The 26,566-nt window shown below is 46.2% G+C and overlaps 1 protein-coding gene and 1 long non-coding RNA gene across 5 annotated transcripts in view; one reads left to right on the top strand and one right to left on the bottom strand.

The window, feature by feature from the left end:
* Positions 1 to 20,290, top strand: part of nova2 (NOVA alternative splicing regulator 2) — a 57,293-nt gene extending 37,003 nt beyond the window's left edge. For all 4 annotated transcript variants that reach the window (XM_023962073.2, XM_023962074.2, XM_023962072.2 and 1 more), the window contains 2 exons: positions 4,199 to 4,365; positions 16,912 to 20,290. In XM_023962073.2, the coding sequence (XP_023817841.1) occupies positions 4,199 to 4,365; positions 16,912 to 17,934 (1,190 nt within the window). In that variant the 3' untranslated portion in view covers positions 17,935 to 20,290. The remainder of the gene's footprint in view (positions 1 to 4,198; positions 4,366 to 16,911) is intronic.
* Positions 3,937 to 9,207, bottom strand: LOC110016179 (uncharacterized). The gene is made up of 2 exons (XR_002291467.3): positions 8,993 to 9,207; positions 3,937 to 4,399 (listed from the first exon to the last, which is right to left on the bottom strand). It is a non-coding gene; the product is annotated as an uncharacterized LOC110016179 (long non-coding RNA).
* Positions 20,291 to 26,566: the final 6,276 nt, after the last annotated feature.

Genomic DNA, 26,566 nt, shown 5'->3' on the forward strand with positions numbered 1-26,566 from the left:
AATCATGACATTTTTAAAAATAAAGAAAGAAATCAATCCTTAACACGCTGACTTCCACCATGAGGCTGGTTTAGAGTAAATGGAGCCAGTGCAGTTCACCGTGTAACCATTAGGGGGCGGGTTACAACATCCAGCCTGTCCCAATTGACTTTCATGTAAACTGGTTCAACGTCACAAACCAAAAATGAAAATATCCGACACTTTGGCTCCAAGTTTTTATGGAGACGTTCACAAAAATAAAAACAATTTTTTATTGAAATAGAAATAATTTTCTTCACTGATGGAAAAAATGACTCCATTTCATCAATGATTTATTATACGTTTTCTGGCTTTGATAAGTTTTCGTATTTCTGAAAGTTCTGCGTGAAAATCCATCTAGATGATAGAGAACCTATCAGGAGCTCCGATGTTCTACGTGGAGAACATCTGCAGGTCAGGAAGCGTCATTTTCTGAATCACGTGGTTCTCCTTTAGCCGATGGAAATGGAGTCCATCGGCTAAAGGAGAACCACCAATCAAAAAAAAAAGCAGTTCCAGCAGCTGCTCACTAGGGGGCAGTGATCAGGCTTTAAACAGGAAGTAAAAACCCAAAAAAGAAAACCGCCTTCTCCTTTCATGTGAAAAGAAACGCCACCACTTTCTATTATTCTCAAACTGATTGACAGTTCAGATCTGCGTCGTGTTCTGCGTTTTCCCTCCGTCCAGATCCGAGCAGACCAGGTTCACCTGTTTGATCTGGACTTCAGGACAGGTGTCACCTACCAATCTGAGAGGACTCGAACCCTCGTCCAAACCAAAGCTGGCGGTCTGAGCTTCAGTGTTTGCATCCGAAGTCCATCCGGGTTGACCCGGCGTGTTCTACTATGCGGCATATTCCTTCTATGCGGCAGAACGAAGCGTGACCGTCTGCACCTTCATCGTTAAACCCCACGAGCGCGCCCGCCTCCGGCTGAGCGCCGACGGAAATGCTGAGTCACCGGGAGCAGGTCGCCGCTCTGATGCAATTACCAGGCCACTGGAAGCGTCTCCTCCTGCTGCAGGAGGAGCAGACTGCCTTCACCCCTGAGGGGCGTGCTGCTCGGCCTCGCCGCAAACACGGCTGTCCTGAGCCACACGTGCACGAGTGAGTCAAGAAGCAGGAAAGCAGCTCGCCGTGCTCGCTGGCTGTTACCGGCCATCAGGGAGAGGAGGAGGACGAGGAGGAGGAAGGAGTGAGTCATGTTGGACCCTCATAAAAACAACTGCCAGAGTCCACAGCCAGGCCCACGAGGACGGCGGCGGCAGGAAGGAGGTCGCCGTGGAAACGGCGAGCCGAAGTTCACGTCTGTTCTGAGTTTCAGTAACGTTCTCTTTCCCCGCACTCTGACAGGGGACCCCACCAGGGTTCAGAGGGGGGGGGTCCCCCTCCAGAATCCGAGTGGTTCATACCTGAAACGCCCGTTAAACGTACGTGGAGCTGGCGTGGAGAGACACAAACGTGTGCATGCACGATTTCTGTAATAGTAACAAAAAACTTAAAGAGCTCAAAACCGAAGACCCGTTGGCTGAAACCCTCGACGGACATCCGGGCACAACGAGGAACACAAGAACCACGCGAAACGCTTGTAGCGGCTTTGCTCAGATCTTAGATCCCGGACAAAAAGCGCCCTCTAGAGGAAGTAATGAGGGAATTCGGAGAAACTTTAACCCGAAACTTCCAACATGAACCGATGTCATGTCGCTTTATGAACTTGAATTTACGTTTGATCCATCAAACTTATTTTAGATTTTAAAACATCTACTGATTTTTGATTTCCTGATTTTTAGAAATATGGCGGCAAACGCCACCTTCCGTTTTCTGTTTCTGCCGTGAACGACCATAAAATGAAACGGCGTCACTGTTGACGGCGTTTATCTGCAGGTTTGCTGTCGTCTCGTTTCAGATCCAATCAGCTTTATTAATCTCCACCCCTAATAAGGATTCACGCCACATTTATCGCCATGTTTGCCTCCATAATCTCCATTACCCATCATGCTTCAGGGGGTTTGTTCTCTCCTGGTTTACGTTCATGAACTGTGGAAAGGCGCTGATCTGTGGGCAAACGTTTATTAATGAAATGAAGCGGCTCTTTGTTGCTGCAGAGCTGCAGCCGCAGCAGGGTCTTCAGAGACCCGCCAGCCTCTGCTGCCGCAATCATACACATCCCTCCACCGCACACACACCCACACACAAACACACACACACAAACACACCAGCTCATGCCAAAACAATGGCCTGCTAATCCTTGCCTCTGATTGGTCGGGTCCAGATTACCCAGAGGGCACCAGCTGTCAATGAGAGGCGAGGCCCAGTTTCCCCGGGATCAAAAGCCGCTCGTTTCACGATGGCGTTATGCGGCGACGGAGGCCGTTTGTTGCTGTGAAAGCGGGAATGCGCCGCGATGCCCGGCGCTTTTGGCCTCAGGAGCCCCTCTCACTTCAAGCGTTTGACCATCTTGAGTGATTTTCCGATACATCCGTGTGTGTCAGTGCGGCACCTCTGACCCGCGGCTGGACAGAACCGAATCCAACAGAATGAGGACAGGAAGCAGAACCTGAAAGGAGGTTCTGTCTTCCTCTGACCTACATGCTGTGTGAGGTCAGCTGACTCCACCCGTCCCGCCTGCCTCCGTGTGGTCATTCGAACTGTTATTCTATTGGCAATAAATGACATTTCTCCACAACTAACTTCACATGAACAGAAAAAGACCTTTCACAAACTCCTAGAAATGTTTTTGGAGGCGTCGCCATGAGCTGTAAACAAAGGCGATGAGTCTCCTGTCCTCCTTCGTGGTTGCATTTTTTTTAAACAAATCCAAAACTTGTTTGCAAATGAGACATGACATTTTTAAGAACATTTTTTCTGTTTTATTTTCCTGATGGTGGGGGTTTGAATCCACACTGTGTTTCAGATCAATTCCTTCATCGGTGATGTCACAGAAACTGAAGCATGAGGAACAATACAAGAGAACCCGTTGGTTCTGCAAATGGGAACATTTTTCAAAAGAACTAAGACGCACCGCTGGAGGCAGCATCTCCTAAAAACCAGAGCTTTACTGATTTAAGGCTTTTTCCTGATATAAGGGTTTTTTCTGATTTAAGGGTTTTTCCTGATTTAAGGGTTTTTTCTGATTTAAAGAGTTTTTTCTGATTTAAGGGTTATTTTCTTACTGATTTGAGGGTTTTTAGAGATTTAAAGGTTTTTACAGCTTCAAGGGGTTTTATGAATTTAAGAGTTTTTATCCAGCCCCATTAAGGGCTTTTACCAAGTTAAGGGTTTCTACTGATTTAAGGGGTTTGTCTGAAATCAGATCTCAAACATATTTTACCTATATAGCAGCGTTGAACGATAAACTTTTAGTTACTGCGGAACATTATCAAATGCATTTTTTCATGCACAAACACAGAAACGTCTTCAGGCCCAGGACATCAAAAACCAGGATGGTCATGATTGGTGTTTACCGCGCCAATTCTTTGAATTTGACTTTTTGACAGAAATGCACAAAGACACCAAACTGTGGAGCGACAACCAAAGCCGACGGCGCTCACAGCGTTCATCGCCTTTATGGTTTTATGGTTAAGGCTCTTAAATTTTCCATCAGCGCGACCGACTGTTGAACTGGCAGCTCAGCTGCTGCTGTAAAACCTGAATGTCTGGCTGCACTTTTACAATAAAAGCCCTGCATGCACTGTAAAACTGAATTTATACACAAACAAACAAACAAACAAACAAACAAACAAACAAACAAACAAACAAACTCCAGGGCCTTTAGACTTGTGCTCGATTCTGTCTTTTCAAACTTGGAACAAGTCTCATAATTACGTACTTGAACCACTTCTCTTGATTGGCGGGTTTTGGAGTCCTCAGATTATTGTTTTTTATTGAAATGAATCTAAATATTTTCACAACAGAGCAGATTTTTTGATTTGAAATGTAAATATTTTATTCAGGTCAGGATGTTGGTGCTGTCGGCTTTGTTCTTTCAAACTCTGTGTTCTTTTTTTCTACAAACATGACGGACACTGAAACAGCAGTATTTGCTTTCATCTGTGCTTCTCTTCCTGATGATTTAATCTTTATTGTTCCTGTGTTCTGCTGCCCTTTAACTCTGTCATCTGGAAGATGAATGAAGGCCTCTGGAGGCCCCGAATTCACCTGGACTCCCCGGTTTGTGTGCAGGAACGACAGAGCGGGTGTGTCTGATTCAAGGGACTGTGGAGGCGCTGAACGGCGTCCATGACTTCATCGCCGAGAAGGTGAGGGAGATGCCTCAGAGCACCCAGAAGACAGAGCCGGTCAGCATCCTGCAGCCGCAGACCACCGTCAACCCGGACCGGGTCAAGCAGGTTCGTCATTCACGTTCTGGTCGGTCCGATCAATCTGACAGTGGAGAAAAAAAAGACTGAACGATGATGAGAAATAAAGACAAAGAAGGAGGGAGATACTGAAAAAAGGAGGAGCAGATGAGGAAGAGGAGGTCTAGAGGGTCAAGAGTTTGAGGCGTGAACAGCAGATGTGGAGTGAAGAGCAAACGGAGACATTGATGCTGTCAGCCGAGTTTACTTTAGTCACTCACTGTCTTCAGGGTGTTTAAGGCTTCACTCGACGGTGAATCGCACCAGGGTTCACTTATTAGGGTTCACTCCATAGCTTATAGCACACCGATTCACTTCTCTAGAATTTACGTAATCGCAGCAGGATTCACTTCTTAAGGGTTCACTCTATTGTGACTCACACCAGAGTTCACTTTCTTAAGGGTTTACTGTAGTGAACCGCACCAGGGTTCACTTCTTAAGTTTTCCCTTAATTGCAGCAGGGTTCACTTTTCTAGGGTTCCCTCTATTGTGAATCTCACCAAGGTTCACTCTTTTATTGAACCCTTGTTTTCAGTGAGCCAGAGTTCAGGGGTTTAGTCAGATAAACTTCCACCGTCTCAGAGTAAATGCGCTCTGCTGTGGACCAAACAGCTCAGTGTGAAAATGTTTCCATTCTGTTTGGAGGCTGAGCTTATGAGGATGGCAACGCTCCGCCCCCATCCCCCTCAGACAGCATAGAAACTTCCGCGTCACCTCTCTCTGATGACAAAAACGCAAACCCCTCCCCCCCTGACTTTGGACACCAGCTGTGCAAACAGGGACGTTTGGCGCTCATCGATTCCCGACCGGTTGGAGCGATTATCGTCCTTCTCTCCTCATGATTGCTCCGTATTGATTATTCTGGTCCGGTGTTGTTGTCACGTATCGACAGCTCGGGCCTTTGCGGCGGCGTGCTCGTCTCTGAAAATGACGCTCGACTCTGAAATAACTACACTGCTTTCAGGGTGCGTTTAAAGACAGTGGGAGAAAGTAGTTTAGACCGTGGAAAAGTGTTGATGGTTTTCTTTCACGTCTCTCATTTTGACTTTATCTGCTCTGCCCTTATGGTAGGTGTGGCTTCTCATCCTCCATCACAGGTACCTTAAAAAAAGGGGCGGGGCAGAGCTTAACCTTTAGCGCTTTGACCATTTCTAATTAATCAACTTTGCAGAGACAGAATTTAACACGGAGAGTTTCATGGAAATATAATCAAACTAATCTTGGTTTGTCTTTTCTGTCTGGTGGGTTAAGGTTTGAAACCTTCAGTATTTCTCAGTTCATCTTATTTTACCTATAAGTCTGTTTCTCTGCAAACACTTTCTTATTGTTTTTATTAAATGTACTAAAACCAATTTAATGCCGTAACAGGGCATTCCTTTTTTTTACATGAAACAATAGAAGGAGCTCCAGCACAGAGCCTTGAGGGACTCCGAAACAAAACGATGTACTAAACATCACGTTTATTATAAATATTTATGGCAGTGTTTTGATTGTATTTATTTCATATTCAAAGAATATGATTTGTTTTTATTTGCTACTTCTAAACATTGAACTCTTCAGAAAGAGTTTGAGAAACAGCTGAAATATTTTCTTTTATTAAATGTGCATCTAAATCCTTTTTTCTTGTTTTTCATTAAACACCAGGTTTCATATTTTTATGGGTATGAATGACCCAAAGGATGGATTTCTCTCTTTATGTCTTTAAGTTCATGCTGCAGCAATTTTTAGAGATGCGCTTTGATTTTAGGACAAATTTCCACCTTAAAAATAAGAATTATTGCTAAATATATATGTATATATATGTATATTAAACAGTCAGTTTATTGTAAATATATATATATATATATATATATATATATATATATATATATATATATATATATATATATATATAAGTCCACACGTCCTCATGGGTAATTAAAGTGGAATTTTTTTCCCATAATGCCGCAGCATTAGCCTTTGCTTGTGTGGGTCGGCTCTGTCGGGGGTTGGGTGGACGGGTCTGGTTCGGGTCTGGCTCTGGAGACTTACGTTGAGGGTCGAGGTCAGTGAAGATTTTCCACACCGTCTCACAGTCCTTGTTGCCTAGCAACCACTGCCGGCTGCACAAGGTCACGTTTCAGAGCGAAAAAGTGCTGCAGAACATGATGTTCAGGCTGTGTCTACAGGTTCGCAAACATAACAGTAATTAGTCGGCGTTTGTGCTTCATGGCCTGATTATGTTTTTGCTGAACCGACCCGAAGTTCACGGCTTGATTAATTTTTACTTTTCCCGTAAACACAGAGAGAAGAAAGTGTGTTTATGTTGTATACATCCTCATTGTTGTCGGCTGACACGAATTGGCAGCTGAGTAATCCGGTTTTGGCTGATGTGGGACGGGCGGGGTGACGGGCCGGCTAATAGCCGCTGATATTTAGACTTTGATGATGGAGGGTGAATCCCCCTGTTGCTCTTCTGGCTATTTATACCCTGTCAGAGGGGCAAGCTAATGAGTTTGTGCACCATTTGATGACACAGACTCACACGTGTTAACACAAACGCACACACACACACAGAATAACCTCCTCAACTCTGGCGGACACCAAAGCCTCTATGGTGAGTCATCAAACCAGAAGATCCCAAACATATGTTGTAGTCAAACCATGTTTCAATTAACTTTTTTTTCAAATAATCAAATGTCACGTTAAATTTAGGATAAATTCTAAAATTACTCAGCTGTGGAAATGCTTGAGTTGATTTTTATTTTTTAACCCTTTAACACCTGAGACGTCGCCGGCGACGCCTATATGCAAATACTCTTTAACTTTTGAACCATTAACGTGATCAACGTCGTTTCAGTGGGTTCTGACACGGCTTCAGAAGCCGCTCGGGTTAACGGTTGAAAGGTCACAGTAAGTCAAAGAACATCAACGCTGGAGCTAGCGCGCTGATGAGGAGTGACAATAGGTGTGGCGGCAGCGGCGTGGGGCGCGCTGACACGAAGATAGATGGGAGGCAGAGAGAGGACGAGCGGCGTCCGCTGAGGAAAAGCTGGACGCAGATCAGAACGGCTGAACCGCTGCGGAGTGACGGCGAGCTTTGCTGGAAGAAGCAGCTGCTGGCCAAAAGAAAAACAAAAGTGGCAACAGCACCTACAGACACCTCGACACGCTTCAAGGCCGTCCACACGGACAGCGCAGATTTATGGGCTGAGGAAATTCCTGAGCTGGCCTCTGTGAGCCTAAAAATAGCACGAGCGTGGAAACCAATGGAAGGGCTTCAGCGTTCGAATCCCTCAGCGACTGCAGGACATGTGCTCTCATGTAAAACCCCACGTTCCTGCTAATGGTGCAGCATAGTGTGACTGACAGGCACCCAACTCACAAACCATAAACATTCTTCAACTTGAAGAATTACATTCTGTCATATTTTGTTTTCACAAAGTATTAAAATTACTTTTTTGTAGTATTATATTATATTTATTAACCCACTTGGCTAAATCATAACCTGGTTTAACTTTCAGGGTGCGTTCAGTGGCCGACGTTTAGTACGTAGAGCCTGAAAAAGGACTAAAAGGACCTACAGCAAACCTTTCAGAGTAAACTATGTCCATATATGTGATACTATATTACCTTTGGCCCACTAAAGAACGATTTTTTTAAAGAAATAGCAGTTATTTTTAAAGGCTTGTTTCCTACCCGGAAGTTAGACGACTCGATCTCTGAGGCCCCGCCTTCTGATCCTTGTGGGTGCCGCCCATTTCATGACGTCAGCGTAGAATCGGTGTCGGCAGCGTGTCTGCATTTCACCCACGAAAACACACTTGGAAGCTCAAAAAATTGATTTTACGTGATTTAGGCCCTTCAAAACTCGCACAAACACGAGTTTTAAACCCCCAAGCCTGAACAAACACATCTGTGGGTTTACAGAGACTCCTTCTCTGGAATCGGTCGCATGAACACGCGCTGCCGAGGCCGGTGTGAACCATGAACTGTATATGAGAACTGGACTCAGTGACCCCTCCCCATCGACTTTCCAAACAGGAAGTACCCGATCTGCTACCTTTCTAAACATGTTCTTGCAAATCCCCTTTTTTTTATGATACTTTTTCTTCATCACAAGTTATTCAAGTTATAAACTGACCAATCAGATGCCTCTGTAAAAGCATGTGGTGCCGTGTGATTGACAGATTCTCCCGAGGTGCTTTCGGCGGAAGGGAAGCTCACTCCTGATTGGCAGCAGGAGTTTCCATAGAAACGTTGATCATTGAATCAGTGTCGTCTGGCTCCAATACGGCGGAAAAAATGGCGACTGAATTGAGTTTGTTTTTGTCGGAGCCAGAGCCAAGGCCTTTTTCTACGGGTGACATCTCAGCCGCTCAGTCCAGTTCTCTGATACAGTCAATGGTGTGAGCGTAGCATACAACATTCTGATCGGAACAGAATCTGGAATCCCAGTAAAAATAAATCCTAGAATCAATTTTTTCATATGCCGTGTTGGATTTTCTGCCCCCCCCCCCTTTAATAAAACCATGCAGAAAAAAGTCAAACTGTCATTTCTTACATCCAAGTTTTTGAATGTTTAATTCAGATAGAATGAAATTACTGTTAGCTTAATTAGCTGTCAGTGATGTCTTACCGCAGGCGTTCTTTAAACAGCAAAGATGCACAAAAACTGCAGCGTTTTTGAATCTGTAAGACATTTTACTGCTTTGCTTTCGGATGGTTCGTCTGTCAGATCAGCCGTGAATATTCGGCCCTCGCCGGCTTTTGTTCAGGCCAAAATCTGCTTCATGTTTCACGGTAACCGCATCAAAGATTTACTCTGGCCACCACCTTCAGCCACTTCCTGTTTCCTTTGACCTTTTACCCCCTTGTTTCACCAGCACCTTTTTCCTACTTCCTGTTATTGTTGCTGGACACAGGAAGTGAGCCAAATGAGCGGGAAAAGTGGAGTCTTACATTAAAAAAGGATAGAACACGCCTTTGTTTATGTATTTGTATAAAATTATGATTAAAAAGGGGACATTAATATTAAAGGATCCGATTGAACAAACTGGAACTTTACTTTGAAAATCACACTTTTGTCTGCAGATACATCGACCTGCTTTTCGTGATTTTATGCCCGTCTTGTACTGTGTAGAATCAGGACTCTAAGTCCAAACTTGACATATTTTGTCTGACAGCAGAACTTTTTCTCCTTTTACCCGTTTTTCCCGCCTGGGCTGAGCTTCATTTTCTGCTGACTCAGCAAACCCGTCTTATCTGCCGCCAACAGCTCCTGCTTTTCATTACTGTGGCTGTAAGTCATGACCGCACACCGCCGCCAACAGCCAGATGAACATCCCCGCCCAGGTGTGATGTCACTGAACCTCCTTTCTCTGTAGACATGAGCAGGGGGGAGGAGTCAGATGTCACCTGGTCTTCTAGCACCTGCGAGTCGTTGCATCACCATCGGGTTTTGGGGTCTGAGGGTCTGCAGGAGCTTTTTAGGTCACGCTGAACCTTATTTCATCTCGTCTCCTGTTTTTCTCAGTTTTGTAGAAGCCGTTGATCGTTTTCTTCAACTTTTCTAGCATCTTCATCACTGAGACCTGCTGCTCATTTCACCCCAGAAATAAGAATTTAGATGCCAGAAAGCTGAAAACACATTTAGATCCAACCGCTTCTTGTTCTGTTTGAAATTGGAGACTCTGGGGCAAATAATTAAAATGTTGATTTACAGAAAAAGACACATTTTTTTTAGAGAACACGGTTAACCCTTGTGCTATCTTAGATGACCCCACCCTTCCATTGACGTGTTCTCCCTACCATGACAACGGTGTATAAAGGTGGAAAGATTTCATGTAATCCATGGACACCAGTGAAAATCACAAATCATTGAAGAAAAAAGTGGGTCTAGATGACCCAACTCCCAATGTTGAAGTGCCTAGGATGGGACAAGGGTTAATTGGAGATGAATGTTTTCAGCACATGTTGGACATGACCTCTGACCTTTGGGTCAAAGTCAGAGCAGACAGCAGGAATGCATTTGTCTTCCCTCCGTCTTTGCTGAGGTTTCACACCGTCGACTGTATTGGAGAACCTGACTGACTGGGATGTCATTCATGGAAAACAACCAAATGACATTTTAAAATTGCAATCCCGATAGAAGAATTTTAGCTTCTTGGAGCCGGCAGGCGCTTCCTTTTTGGCACACCAGGGGGGAGGAGTTACTCGGTCCAGTTCTTATTTACATTCAAAAGTTTCATTCTGAGACCCATTTTTTTTTTTTTTTTTGCTTAGATTCATCTACCGGTATATTAAGTTTCCCAGCTGCTTTTTTGGTGATTACCTCACCAACATGCCACCCCCCCCCCACCCCCATTTTAAATGACAAGCACCATGAATGGCGGTGATCCGGTCATGAACCGAACCAAAAGAGCATCAACATCCGTTTATTTTTAAAGCGAGTGAAGGATTTTAACAGAATTCTGTTCTGAAACTTTGAGTTTTTTCTGTTCCTGCATCATTGAAGCGGTTTCTCTGAGGGAAAACTCGCCAGAGATCCAAACCCAAGTCCTCTGTGTTCCTGCGTGAACACGGCCCCACATCTGTGTTCCTGCAGATGTGGAGCCGTGGGACACAGATCCACGGAAGGATCTAGACGCCTTTAGGACGTTCTGCAGCTGGCGTGGTCCCACTCTGTCCCTCCTGCAGCTCTCTGTCATCCGGTATTTTTACCCGACACCCGGTTTCTGCGATCCGGGATGATCCGGACAGAAGATGGGATGGAAAATGGGGGGGGTCTAAGCTCATGGATCATCAGGAGGCGGATTAAACTAAAGTCCTGCTTAAGACTTCAAAGTTCAAATGGGAGCAGCTGTTGGGCTGTCAACCACACGGCCGGTGGAGGAGGCCGCTCTCTAACTGCACCGGTGAAGAACCAGCCGGAGAAACGGGTGGAGAACCGGTTGGAGAACCGGGTGAAGAACCGGGTGGAGAACCGGGTGAAGAACCGGGTGGAGAACCGGGTGGAGAACCCACACGCAGACCCATACAACATGCAGCCTGGGAGGAGCCTCAAGTGGCTCGTCGCTACGGCAACAGGAAAACATCTGCTGCATGTTTGGCGTCCTGCACGCATGTAGGGGCAGACAACGATGGCGTCCCTTGTGGCGAGTTCACGCAGCTCACGAAACCAACGCTTTGAGTTGTAGCGTGAAGCCTGAAAGCGGCGTTCGACCCGCAGACGTTCAGGAAGCTTCTTTTCAGGTAGTTGATTTAAGAACTGGACTCATCGCTGAGATAAACCTTTTTGTTTATGGATTTTGATCGGAACAAGTTGAAACGATTTCCCGTCTTGTTTTGTTTTCTGTCTTTGGTTCTTTAGGGAAAAAGACTTATTTGAATTTGAAGGCATCATGTTGAGCTGAGACCTCCTCACTTTGGAAAAGTCCAGACAGAAGTCGGAACATAAACCAGTGGTTCTACAGAATAAGTTGTCTTTCCAGCTCCGTCAATCAAAACGAGCTGGTTGCCATGGTAACAGCTTGAACAGGGTGCAGTCTGGATATTTTTTTAGTGCCATTTCTTAAAGGGTTTTGGGGAATTTGCAGAAACATACAGAACGGGAAATTAGGAGAAATTTGTAATTTATCGCTAAAGTTTCGAAAAATAAACCAAAAAAATGCTTTTCTTATTAACAGATTTTCAGAAAACTGTCCTAAGAACAGAAAAAAATCCTTCAATTGAGGTTTTCAGGGGTTCAGGCTTTTAGAAACCCTTTAAAGTCGGACGAAAACATCTGTGAGCTTTGAGTCTTCATGGTTACCATGGTAACGTCAGACAGGAAAACGATGTAGTGACTGAACAACACCAGTGTGAGTTTGTAAACTTTGAGTGACTTTTAAACTGAAACAAACAGGAAGTGGGTCATGGTAAAGCAGAAGCGAAGCCCCGCCCCCTAAAGAAAACCGCCTGGTGGCAGATTTTTCTTCACTTTAGCTCCACTTTTCTGCAGCGGCTCCTCACACCGACAGCCACGGCTAATCTTCTCTCGGCTTTAGATCCTGAAAATCCACCGCCTGACGGAATATTCCTCCACCCGCCCGGATTATTTCCTGTCAGACGCATCTGAAACCAAAATAAAAGCGCCCCGTTTCTGTCTTGACGCTTTCCAGCTTCAGGACGCTTGAGTCCAAAGAGGATCAGTCACAGAGGGATCATCTGCGGCTTACACCTTCAACAGGTCCTGGTTCCAGAACCGAAGCGGTTCTGGAGGCCAGAAGTCCAGCTTCAGGAGCCGATCAGCCAAACTTTGGTGGTGCTTTGACTTGGTCTGATCGACTGAAGTGACCGGCTCCCATCTTCATGTGTCGCTACACAACTTTTTATAACCCCATTTTCAGGCTCTACGTACAAAACGCGCCGAACTTTTGATTTGATTTGAAATGGTTTATGTAAAGCAATCAAAGCAAGAATAAGTCATAAGACAAGACAGTCAGCAGTTTTACATTCATACAAAGACGTATACAATAATTACACATTAAATCAAAGATTTATTGACTTTGACCAAACGGGGACAAAACTTCCTCTTTTGATCTATTTTTAACTTTTCCTGTCCAACAGCTGTGTCACGCTAAAATGAAACTTATGAGGGCAAAACCAAAGACAGGAAAAGATGGGACACTACGCATGCGAAAACATTTGTTTTGCGAACGCAAAAATAATTTTTGAAAGCAAAATTTTTTTTTTCATTTGCAACTTAAAAACGTTGTGGTGGTAATGAATGGATGGAGTCCTTTTAAGAGCCAACTGTTGAAAATTAATCATAAAGGAGAAAATAATAATCAAAAAATCTCCAGGTTCGGCCGCAATGCATCTTGGGATATGGACAGCATAGAAGGACACACCAGACCAATCGTTGAAATTGGAAAAAAGAAGGCCGTATTTGTTGGCCGCATATAAAGGAGTGGTTGAATTTGGACACAGCCAATAGAAGTCTATGGTACTTCCTGTTTGGAACGGCAGGGGGAGGAGTCACTCAGTCCAGGTCTAACGTACAGTCTATGGTCAGAGCACGGAATTGTCAGGAATTCCTAAACGTTGGTGGAACAACTGACAGCAAAGCGGAGGTGAAGAAAGGCTGAACGATGACGGAGACGAAGCCTCGTCAGCTGAAGTGACGCGGGCCGAAGTGGAGGATCCGTGATAAAAGGGACGTCAAAGTGGAAACAAATTGTGTGTGTTGGGGGGGTCTGACCTCGTGAGAAGGGGTCACTGAACCCAGAAAAAGGCCTCGTGTTGTAAATGTACTGGAAAACGACTGCAGTAAAACTTTATGAGGCGCCAGATGAGCAGAACCTCCAGAACGGCGGGGATTTACCGGGTCTGAGTAGACGGAGGAGCCTCGTTAGCGTGGCCCCGGCCGCACGGCGAGGTGCTGGATGCCATCGTTAGCGTCAGGGAAGACTCAGACGGCGCTGTGTGCCTTTGTTTATCCTCGCACAGCAGCGCTCGGCGAGAGCGAGGACGCTTCAGAGGAGAAAACGTCCTCATTTACGGCTCTGTGGTTCCTCTGAGTTGGACCGGGGTTCTGAAAACATCCGGAGCCACATCAGACCTACAGATAACATCTGTTTGCGTCTGCTTTTTAGCACCAGGTTTGCCTTTAAAAAGCACCTGAGAGAAGAATAAACGTCATGTTTGTTTGAGCTTTAAGCAGGTTTGGGTCATTTTATCAAAGTCTTTTATTAAACGGTGTTAGAGAAGAACCCCTGAACGCATCACTCTGTGCCTTCTGTAAACATTCAATATGTTGGCCGCTTCGATTTGATCAGAATCTTCTGTTTGGGGACAAAAAAAGTGAAATTCGCTGTAAAAAACAAACACGAAACCGAAAATAAAGATCTTCAGAACCGTCACTGGGACAAAAGGAAACCGACACTTCCATCAGTATTGCATCATTATTGCTACAATTTCATAATAATAAAGTAAAAAAATTCAAAAATTCAGTTATTTATCATCTAATAAACCTGAATCCTGAAGGTAAAAAAAGTTTATTTTCTACACAAAAAGCAATTATTGATCTTTATTTAAATATTAACACAGGAAATGTCAATAAAGATTTGTTCATTTGTATTAAATAAGCCACAAAGATGAACAAAAACAAATATCTAGCTGTAAAAAATGTTCATCCATAAACTATGATCCCGCCCCTCCAACGCTGTTGCCATGGCAGCCGCACAAATTTACTTTCATGAAAAGGACGAGAAGATTTGAGCAGCTTTGAACCATTAAAACACACAATCTTAACGTTAAAATCAATAAAAAATATACAGTTTCAAAATATTTTATTGATCAAAAGTGTTGAAAATTTTAATATAAGTTAAAGTGAAAATTGTCATTTGAACAGGCTCATCTCATGCTAACAATGTTGTTTATATGATATGAAAATGTAAACAAACTGAGAAAACAAATCCTCTTACCTTCCTTTTTTTTTAAAACAAATGCAAGCGTAATAAATATTTACAATCCGTCTGCCGTTTTCATCCAGACTCAGAAATCCTGTCGTCGCAGAGTTTTGGAGTTCATTCCAAATTCACCTCTGAGTTGTGGACGCTACCATTGATGCTGGGCACGCCCGCCCCACTTCCCATCTCCCACCTGTTTCAACTCTCTCCCGCTAGCTTACAGCCCCTCACAACCCCAGCCTAATATTAGCGGTGGAACAATCTCTCAGCCATCCATCCGTCCAGTTCTGATCCAGATTCCAGCTCAGACCAGGAAAACAAAGACGTTGATGGATCTATTTGTCTGCATGTGAATGCATCCGAATGGAGCAGAGCAGGGGGCTTGTGGCCCCGCCCAGTGGGTCTTCTACGTCACAAATACACAAATTTCCATCTGCATTTTTTTCCCGTCCCGTTCAATAAATACTCAGAAATGCAATTTTGAGTTGAATCTCCTTCATATCCAACATCAGACAAATGCCAGAAGAACACGTAAAAGAACCAAAAGCACCGTTTTCCTGGGAGTCTGTGCCATGTTGAGCTGCTCCAGAGGGCAATACTGGTTGCTAAGGAAAAATACAAATAATACTCTCAGAAAGGAGGAAATAAAAACCTGTTGCGCGGGGGGGGGGGGGGGGGGGGGGTGCAGCTACAGGCGCAGAGAAGAGCTCACAAACAAACAGACAAACAAACAGACAAACAAACAGACAAACAGAGGAGGGCAGTCTGAGGAAATGTGGCTGCTGGTTCCTCCGGGTTCCTCTTATCATTCGGTCCTGCAGAACCAATTGTTTCTGCACCCAGGGGGGTGTCAGACCTCCCTGACCCCCCCTGCATATCCTCCTACCTGCTACTTTCCCTGCAAAAACTCTCCTGTGCAGCCAAAGTCTGTGCTTTTTCTGCTCGCCAAACAGAGAAGCGAGCGAACTTTTTCACATGAAGGATCCGATTTTTACTTTTTCATGCAGAGTATTTGGTTTGCTGATGACATCACTCTGTTATGTTGAATAAAAAATGGAGTAAAGACTTTAAAGGTGACAAACATTACAGCAACATTCAGCCCGTCGACGATAAACATCCACAGTTATGAATTTTTTATTTCCGAAATTCTCTCACTGCTCCCTGAAGGTCTACTAAAAGCGGGACCACCCCTGGATTTACACACAACTCCTGCACATGTTCAGTATTGTTTCGGTTTTGTAATGGTAACTATGCCGAAGTCAAAACCTAATAGACGTGAGCATTTAAGAAAAATATTACGGGGACGTTTGCAAATGTTCTGCAACAATTTTTCATTCTGGTTATTTAAAAAAAGAAAACATATAAATAAAGTTTTCCCTTATTCCTCTGTTGTTTGTCCATCATGTGACAAAAAAATCAGATCTCAATTTTTCTGAATTTGGTTCATTTTTATAGTAGAATAAAAAGAATAAAATACAAAAACGAAAAAATGTGAATGTGGCATTTCTCTGGAATCATAAATAAATTCATTCAAATGTTAAAGCTCCAGCTCTGAAATGCTGCAGCGCCACACATCCTGTGTGTGTGTGTGTGTGTGTGTGTAATCGCCTCGCTCCCTTTCACTACCCTTTGAATGCTGGAGCGGTGTTTCCATGGCAACGCTGACCCCCGGGAGTCAGTGTTGTTGTTTTTTTTTCTTTTTTCTCCGCACAAGTAGCCCCTTTAGAAATCCTCCGTCCGCTCTCCGCCTCATCCGTCCTTCCCTCCCACTCGCTCTACCTCAGTCCTGTTCTCTGCCACTTTCTCTTCTGTTCTCTCCGTTCTTCGGTGACCGACCCGTTTTCATCTCTCTCTCTCTCCTCGAGGATGTTCTCGCTCTCCAAACACAGAGAAGCAGGATTTCAGTCGCTCAAGGACGCCGTTCTGAGTGTTTGACGGCGTTTTGTTCTCATAAGAATGACTTTCATACATGTCCCTACATGGGGGGGGGCTGTGGTTATTGTTTCCAAACTGAATGTTGATGAACCAAATACATGATGTCTGACTTTGTCTCCAGAAAAGTTCATCACTGACGTGTTTTTTTTTTTGTCGCCCATCCCTCCAGGCCAAGCTGATCGTCCCCAACAGCACAGCCGGCCTGATCATCGGGAAAGGCGGAGCCACGGTCAAAGCGGTGATGGAGCAGTCCGGGGCGTGGGTCCAGCTGTCCCAAAAACCGGAGGGCATCAACCTGCAAGAGCGCGTGGTCACCATCAGCGGCGAGCCTGAGCAGAACCGCAAAGCCGTGGAGATCATCATCCAGAAGATCCAGGAGGATCCGCAGAGCTCCTCCTGCCTCAACATCTCCTACTCCAACATCACCGGGCCCGTGGCCAACTCCAACCCCACCGGCTCCCCGTACGCCAACTCCACCGAGGTCATGCCGGCAGCCGCCGCCGCTGCTGCCGCCACGGCGTCGTCTCTGCTGGGCCAGGCCGGCCTGGCGGGGGTGGGGGCCTTCCCCACCACCATGTCCAGCCTGTCGGGGAACGACCTCCTGGCCATCACCTCCGCCCTCAACACTCTGGCGAGTTACGGTTACAACACCAACTCTTTGGGGCTCGGGCTCAACCCTGCGGCCGCTTCGGGGGTGTTAGCCGCCGTAGCAGCCAACGCCAACCCAGCGGCAGCCGCGGCCGCCAACTTGTTAGCCTCCTACGCCAGCGACGCGTCCACCAGCGCAGCTCACTCTGCAGCCAGCCTCGGGGGCTTCTCCCTGGGGTCCCTCGCAGCCGCCACTGGGGCCACCAACGGCTACCTGAGCGCCGCGTCACCACTGGTGGCGTCGTCCTTGTTGGCCACGGAGAAGTTAGCGGAAGGAGCCAAGGAAGTGGTGGAGATCGCTGTACCAGAAAACCTGGTGGGTGCCATCCTGGGGAAAGGCGGGAAGACGCTAGTGGAGTACCAGGAGCTGACCGGCGCCCGGATCCAGATCTCCAAGAAAGGCGAGTTCATCCCCGGAACCCGGAACCGAAAGGTGACCATCACCGGGTCCCAGGCCGCCACGCAGGCCGCGCAGTACCTGATCAGCCAGCGAATCACCTACGAGCAGGGGGTACGCGCCACCAACCCACAGAAGGTGGGCTAAACCTGACAGCCGACAAGAAACGAGGAGGAAAAGAGGAAAGAAATAAAGAAATGAAGAGTGGGGGCTTGGGGGAGGAGTCTAAAAAAAAAAAGAAATGACAAAATGGAGGAGAGCAAGAATGTGGGAGGGATTGCGCCGTTTTCTTCTTCAGTATTACAGAGTTTTTGACGCAGAGCAAAGATGGAGACGAGGAGGGAGAGGAGCGCCGAAAAACCAAGAAAAAATGTGTAAAATGTAAATACGGTTTTATTACTTAACGTCTCGACCTTCTGGGGTTTTTTATTGTTTCTGTTTGCGTCGGGTAACTTAAGCTGTCCGTTTGTTTGTGTCTTGTGTGGACAGAGCTGAATGCCATGTAGACCGGCCCGACTGCCGGGGGGCGGGGGACGCCACGGGGCGGGGGGTGGGGGGCGGCCACAGGGGCACGGAGGGAGGGGGGGGTGATAGGGTACAACCCTCCAACTCCCTCCAAGCCCTCAGCTCTCACCCGCCCCCCTCCTCCTGCTGCACCTCCCCCCCCAGCAGAGTTGTTTTTTTCTTCTAGATTTGCCCCCTCCCCCCCTCACTAGATGCCCCGTCCTGCCCTGCCCCTCCCCTTTTGATAAGGGTTTTATAACGAGCAGGACTGCACTTTCTCTCCTCCTCGCCACATATGGTCAAAAATCGGGCCGGGGGTGGGGTGGGGGGCAATTTTTGATGAAGGGCCATAGCTCGTAGCACCCCACACACACACACACACACATGCGCACCTAGTGCTTAAGGCAGAGGCGCATGCTGATGACCTCACGGCGAAATCCTATAAAGCCGTAGGACCACGCCCCCCACCCCCCCGCGCAACGATGATTAGGACGTAATTATGACCCAAATGGAGCTCAGCGTTCTTTATTTCTTATCTGTGAATTCAGGTTGACATGAATGTAAATGACACTATTTTTTATTTTAATGTCGGTGGACTGAGATGAATCGTAATGTCACATAGGCTAAGCTATGTCTTATTTAAGTCCAGTGAGAGCGCCGGCTCAGGCGTAGGAGCGGAACGCCGTGAGATGGCGTGCGTGGTGCTAGACGAAGGGAGTCCATCATATCCTCCATCCGTTCCGCTCAGGCTTCTTCGACGGTGCAGCATCGCCGCTGCAGTTTACTCACGAAAAATCAAAAACAGGAAGTTGATCCGCTGCTGCTCAGCCTGTGGTCTTCCAAATCCCTGACCCCGCCCCCCACATAGTGAACAGACCACAGACTAGATCAAGCACTTATACTACTGAGGAGGAAACACTGAATCGGGACGTGCCGCCTCGCTTGTAGATTTCGGGCATATCAAAAGCGGAGCCGAAAGGGCTCCGAGGTGACGGGCAGGTCTGCTCCCGCTGCTGAAGATGCTGTCTATTTTGCTCTTGGATTTGTTTGTTTGTTTTTTTGTCATGTGTGTGTGTGTGTGTGTGTGTGTTTAACTATCAGAGTACACTGAATTTTGTCTTAATGCACTGTGAAGCCAGAGAGCAGCCCTCACCCCGACCCGCGGGGCCCGGGACGCGCGCTGTAGATGGCAGGGAAACGAAAACAAAAAAAGACACGTATATGACATATTTGTAGGATGCATATGAAGAACTTCAGCAGGCAGCACGCCAACTCCCAAACCGTCCGTCCGTCCGTCCTTCCATCCAGGACCAGATCAAATAGTTGGGTTGGAAAAGTATTAAACCTGGGTGGGAGGCGGGATGTTTGGGAGGGCGAGGGTGTCCTTTAAAGAATTGGTTTAATCAACAGGTTTAGCTGCAATATGCTAAAAATGAGTTGGGGGTGTATTTGATCCAAAGCCAGGGAGTCCCCCCCTTCCCCCCCAGAATCTTCAGACACCAATCCGGCCCAAAATCCCTAAACGTGTCACTCTGTTGGAGCGCCAGTGAGGGTTTATCTCCACGTCTTGGTAAGGAGGCTTCTTTACTCCCATCTAACACCATCCACACTCTCCTCACCCTCCCACCCGTCCTCAGTTTTCCAGCGCACTCCCATCCTGACACCCCCCCTCCTCCTACCACATCGCTCCATGGGTGACTATGTCTGTTGTTACGGTCGATGCATGTCTGCCGCCTGGCCGGGCGAACGCCGCCCAGCGAGCGGACCCCGGACGGGCCGAGGAAGTCGTAGCAGGACACAGTCGGGTTTGGATCCTTCATGACACTAGAGAGAAACACGGTTCCTCTGAACTCCTTGTTGCACAAAACTTGCTGTCTTCATACCTGGAGGGAGTTTAGGGGCTTCGGTTCCACCGTAGACGTCGTAGCGGGCTGACTTTTACTGCCTCAGGACAGATCAAAATGAGGAATCTTTGCTAATTATTCCCAATCAAAAAGACCTGGTTTCTGGTTTCTGCAGTCTACGACCATTTAGTTTATTCTATACCTAAAAACTCCACTGAAAAATTATTCACGATGACACAAAAAAGCAATTTTTCTGCTGGAATGAAGGAAGATGATGAAACAAGTTGAGCATTGCCAATCAAAAGTCACCAGTCTAAATTAGCAACTCAGCTAGCGCCTTCAGCTAGCCCGAATGTGAACTGATGCTTCATCAACAAACTGAAATATATTTTGTAAATAAACCAAATAGATGCTAGCTACTAGCTGGTCACCACTCATTAACAAATTCCCACACAAACAAACATTAGAAGAAACTAGTGACAGCTGACTGCAGCCTCTACAGGACGAGGAAAGTCAACAGGAAGGGGCGGAACCGCACCAGCTAAAGGCAGAGGAAAAACAGCTAAGGTAGCTACAGCTAGTGTTAGTTTCCATCTAGCCCTTTTCTGCTACCCCAATTGTGAATTGATGCTTCATTAACAAACAAAACGCTAGCAACTAGCTTGTCACCGCTTATTAGCAAATTCTCCCACACAAACAAATGTAGGAATTGTTAGAAACTAGCGACAGTCGGCTGCAACCTCTGCAGGAAGAGGAAAACAAACGTAGCCTCTGTCGTTAAGGTAGCTAACAAGTTGTCCTGTCAGCTACCGCTAGTTTCCATCCTGACTATGCCCACGTTTAATGTATCTAATCCAGCAAGTTCAGACATTATACGTGCTAGTTGCTAGCTCCTCCATGCTAACAGCTACCTTGGGAAGAATCCCCAAAATGACGTAGACATGTAAGCTAGCTGCTAGCTTCTTAGTGCTAAGTTAAAAACAAATCTAATCCTTTAAATGTAAACAGATATGTGCTAACTTTACAATTACTGCAGAGGCTTTAGTTCTGCTAATGGCGCCAATGTGACAATGAAACAACCTGGGTAGCAATTACCTTTTTAAATGTATTTATTTAAAGTTAGCGTTCTATCCATCCATTCATTAGGGAAACTTTGAAAATATCTGTATAAATCATAAGACTATCAGCCTATTGCTGACAGTAAACTTTGTTAAAGATATTTTTAAGAATAAAATAGGATTTAAATAAATAAATGTCATGAAATACCTTCTTCTTCCTGTCCTTCTGGTGGGGCCAGCATGGCCTCCAGCAGGAAATAATGCATGGAGCACGGTTGATGTTTACGGTGGAAACAGAGCTTTTAGATTCCTGAAATAGTTGTCATAACGCTAACTGGTTTATTTGTATCTCATGAGTTAACTCTATATCTTGGGCCCAGCGGCCGATCTTTTATCACATGTTAGGCAGATGAGATCAAATGTGACAAGTACTGGAAGCAATACATGTAGAGGCTTATCGTATCGTCCTGTCCCTCCTTCTGTCTGACGTAGGAGCTTTTGGATTTGCCTGTAGGTGGTGGATAGGTTTACGTGAAAATGCTGCTATTTAATAAGAACTGATGTGCTAAGAACTCAACATATCCGAAACCTGTTCTCTTTAGCGGGATGGCTAGTTTCTAGCGGCACTGTAAACAATGCTGTGTTATAAGCTGGCGGTAAGTTAAGAGTAGTTTAAATCCAAGCTAGCAAGTGAAACATGTGCCAAAATAAGTTGTATTTGTGCTCATTTAAACCACACTAGGTAAGACAAGACCTACTTTTATATCCAGAAGAAAATGTGAAAAGTGCCAAATGAACCATATTTATAATGACATCCGCAGACGGGGCAACGTCCTGCTAAGCGTTTTTAGCTTAGCTAACAGACACAGAACCACAGAGCGACGGCGTCTAGAGGCCTGTCTCAAAATGACAGGCTGCCATGCTAGCCAAGTGCTAGCCCGTCCTCTGGGAACCTCATTTCCCAGAATGCAACAGCACTACAACTCTGGGGCTTAGATTTATCAATATAGGTTAGCATATTGATGCTAAAGAAAATGTGACTAGATAGCATTCTTAAAAACAGCCTTTTATAGTTACGATGAAGATGTATTTTGTGGAAATAGATGTTATCTTTTTTGCACGTCTATATTATTGCATGATATCAAAGTGAAGCGTAAACAAAAAAGGAAAAAACCGTAGGCGTCGTTCATTTTTCTGGGACAAACATTTGCATGCCGATAAGGGTAGAGCATTTTGATATTGTTTTTTACGCGTTCCGATGTTTGCTGTTTGTCCATGGGGTTTAGTCTTGCTCCGCCTACTGCAGGTGTGCTACATGTTTGATTTTGTCGTTACAACAGTGTTAGTATGTTGTGGTTAAGTTGACTAACCCTCCTCAGACAGATACGAACAAAACTCTCGAACAAAGCCGAGACTATTTTGCTACGTTTTTGAGCGAGCTTCAGAACCTTTCAGAGCAGTAACAAAACAACCGCAAATGTCCATGAATGTACTCATTTTCACATCTCTGCTTTGTAACTCATACTTCCAAAGGTGCAGTCGAGCCTTTTGTGTGTAGCCGTGTGTTTTGTACTCTAACATTACTAATCCCTACGACAGCTCGCACTGGGACTATGTTGTGTGTCCTTTTTTTGCCTCCCCCCACACTCCAGCCCCGGCTTGTGTCATAATCAGGATGCACCTTATCGACCTCAAAGTGGACGTGCAGCGCTCCGTGCCCCGCCCACAGCACCCACGCGGGACTGGAAATAGATTTCTGGACGCATGTAAGTCCAAATGAACATGCTCGCTCCAATCTGATAAAATTCTTTGAATCGTCGAACCCTGAAGACAAACAGTGGCCCACGGAGGCCCGAAAATGAAAACCCAACAATTGTCCGGATCACATGAACTCACAAGGCAAAAACAACGCATGTTTGTTCATTATTACAAATATAATAATCACAAATCCACCCTAAAATAAAGAACATTAGCTAAAAGCTAGCTAGCTATAAAGATAGCACGTCGACCCCAGAGGAAAGTGCCGCCGGCTCTCTAAGCAGTGAAAATGCAACTTTGCACTTTACCTGAAGGTGGCACTCTCCTTGAAATATGGTAGTCATATTGATAATAACCATTGTTTATTTTGTTAAAGTTAAAATATGTTGAAAAAAATATCTAAACTGCTACAAAACTGTTTTTTGACGTTTGGATTTAAGTCCTGAACGTCTGGATTTTTTGAATTTTGCGACGTTGAACCTTTGTTCCGATGAAATCCCTCATGTGGGTGAAAACCTAAATAATTTGCTTCGGGAACTCGGCAGCGCTGCTCGGCCTTCTGGGATTTGGCTTTTCATAAAAAGCCTGTTTGGGTCCTCCGTAGTTTTCCTTTGCACCGATTTGGGCCCAAAGGTCAAAGGACGGGTTCGACTTTCCACGTTTGCACTGAAGTGTGCGGACGGCGTGCACGGCAGGCCGGGCTGAGGTGGGGGTAGGGGTGGGGGTGGGTCCGTGTGTGAGACGTCTTTACTGCAGCCGTGCATGCTCCTCTCTGCCCCCCCCAGGCCGTGCTGGTGGTGCCTCTGTAGCCAGTCATTCTCGACTCCATGCTCTTCTTTTGGTTTTGACTCTGACATGTGGAGGAATTCAGAATTGACCCCTCAAACCTCTTCGACATCCCGTTGGACCCCTTCCTTTTCTCCACCCTTCCTCCTGCTCCTCCTCCTCCTCCTCCTCCTATCAGAAACTCGGGCCCCAATCGAAGCACCAGCAACTGTTAGACTGCATTTGTCATATCACTGTTTTTCTTTGTTTTCTTCTCGCTGTTTGTTCGTTGTTTTCTTCCTGGTTTTGGTTTGTGGCGGGAAGCTCTAACCCGCCCACTTTTGAAACTAAACGCCATTTCTGTGTGTAGCCTGTTTACCCGTCCCACACACACTCCTCCATGCCCTCCTCTTTGCACTTTCCTCCTCCGCCTCCCACGAGTCTCTTCTCTCGAGTGCCAAAATAGAACAGAGAGGAAAATGACGACAACAACAACAACAACAGCAGCAGCAGCAGCAGCCATTCCAAGCGTTTCTTTGAGTTGTTCTTGTGTGTCGGACATCCATCCTGGAAGCACCCATGAAGCCAGCATGCTCCGCCCTCATAACATGATGTCGCTCATGACGCCTCAACTGATGCCCACCACCACCACCTCCTCTCCTCCTCCTCCTCCTCACCACCCCCCTCACACGGGATTAACCCCCTCCGCAGGTTCCACCTGTCCGCCCGCCTCCAAACAGTAACCGCTGGTTCCAGCTGCTTTGTCATTTCTGCAGCCGGTGGGACGACACGGGTCGTGTGCCATAGAGTCGGGGGCACCTCCCACTCTCCTCACCCCCCCCCCCCCCCCAACCTCCTTTCTCTCTGTCCCTCTTCTCTTCTGTAACTCAGTCTCTCCATCCGACTCTTCTCGATGGGAAAAGATTCAGAAACTCCATTTTCTTCTGATGTTTTTTCTTTTTTTATATTTTCCCTTTAGTTGTCGTTTAACATCCAAACCACGACACATGCACCGCCCTCCCTTCCCGCCGCCGCCCGCTGCGGGGAGTGTTTACCTAAGTCAGCAGCCATCCTCTGTCTTCTTGAACTTTTTTGAACTTTCACCCCCCCCCCCTCTGTGTTCATCCAACTGTTTGGACGATAACTCTCCATTCCATCCCCAAAAACCTCTGAGACTGTGCAATGCTAGCTGATGCGATTGGATTTTTTTTCGTTTTTGTTCATCATTTGGGACAGAACTAAAAAAAAAAAAAAAAAAAAATTCAGACAATAAGGAAAAAAAAACTGTTTCTCCACATTTTCTTTCTTTCATTGTAAATATTTTGTCCGTTTTTCCGAGCTGTAAAGAGAGGAGTGTTGGAGCGGAAAGGGGCCGGCAACATAAAGCCCAACGGGTGGAAGCAGCAAACGCAGGTCATACCCCCCCCACCATCGTCTTAGGTCCGCCCGCATTGCCCCCCCCCCCGTGTGACCCTCGATCCACCTGCTGCGCCCCCCCCCCTTCTCTGTGTGCGCCTCCATCATCGTCATGTGTTGAGACAGTGGTCGTGTTAGAGACATATCACCGTGGCAACAGCCCAGCTCCTCCCCTCTGAGGCGGATCCAGAGGAGGAGCTGCTGCCTTTTGTGCAATACAGTCCTAGTTTACATGACGGACCGGCGTCTGTCCCGGCAGTGTTACCGACTCCTCCTCCTCCATCCCATCGCATGGCTCCACTCCTGCTTTATGCTGCCCGCCCCATCGCCCTGACAACAACACGAGCTATTTATTTCTCAGACCATTATTATACTATTGATAAATAACAACGAGGGAAAAGGGAACGACTGGAAAAAAAAGGTGAATTAATATTGTTTTGTTTTTATTTTTAGTATTTTAGTGGTTGCTTTTAACAACATTCATTAACTGACTTAAAGATGACTGAATATTTAATGTAATTGTAGCATTGTGTTTGTAAAGAGAAAAAAAAACTAGTGAGTTGTGTTTCTTGACTTGTGGATTACTAGTGAAGTGGGCAATCTAGTGCTAATATATATATGAGGTCTTTTTTTTTTAAGGATTCCTTTTTTGCAACAGCAACAGCAGTCATTATAAATGTTCATTTTAGCATCACCTGTCTTCCGTTGTCTTATTCTTCACCTTCCACCACACTCTGCATCATCACAGTAACACATCGCAAGTCTGGGGTGGGGCTCGGAGTGCGTGTGAGAGCGCGAACGCAGTGTGTCTATGCAAACGCTTGTGTGGGGGCGGGGCCGGGTGGGCGTTTCTGTCCAGTGTCCACCAGAAGCTAAAACCTGTCAGGCTTCCATACTTCCCGATGGAACCGCCTGACGTTATAGCTGCAAACCCTCATCATGTGACTCAACTCGACTGTCCATAACCCCCCTCTCCCCCTTTTCCTCGGTCACCTGACCAACCGAATCAACCAGTCACTGTCCTCCACTACCCCTCCCCCGCGCCATCCTTTTGCTGCACACCACATCAGCCCCTCCCCCCATGTGATGTTCTCCATCGATAACATACTACTGTCACATGCTCACAGGTCTGGGGATAGACGCCTTTTCCGACCCGTTTCTGGGTTTTTTCACCTCCTTTATTACCTCAAGCAGAGCCCCCCCCCCCCCCCCCAAAAAGGAAAATCAAAACAAGTGTACGTCAGACGAACGTCGAGTTTGTCTGTTTGTAAAAAAAAGTTCAACCAAAGTTTTTTCAATCGGGGTTTTGTACGTCAAAGGTTTTCCCTGCGGAGTAACCCGACTTTGGCGCTGCACCAACTAGCAGCTACGCTAGCCAAAGACGAGCTTGGGAAAAACTGCGTGAGTCCGGCAGTCCAAAATGGACTCCAAGAC

The sequence above is a fragment of the Oryzias latipes genome, chromosome 13 (genome assembly GCF_053564925.1).
Source record: "Oryzias latipes strain Hd-rR chromosome 13, Olatipes_Hd-rR_3.1".
Lineage (NCBI taxonomy): Eukaryota > Metazoa > Chordata > Actinopteri > Beloniformes > Adrianichthyidae > Oryzias > Oryzias latipes.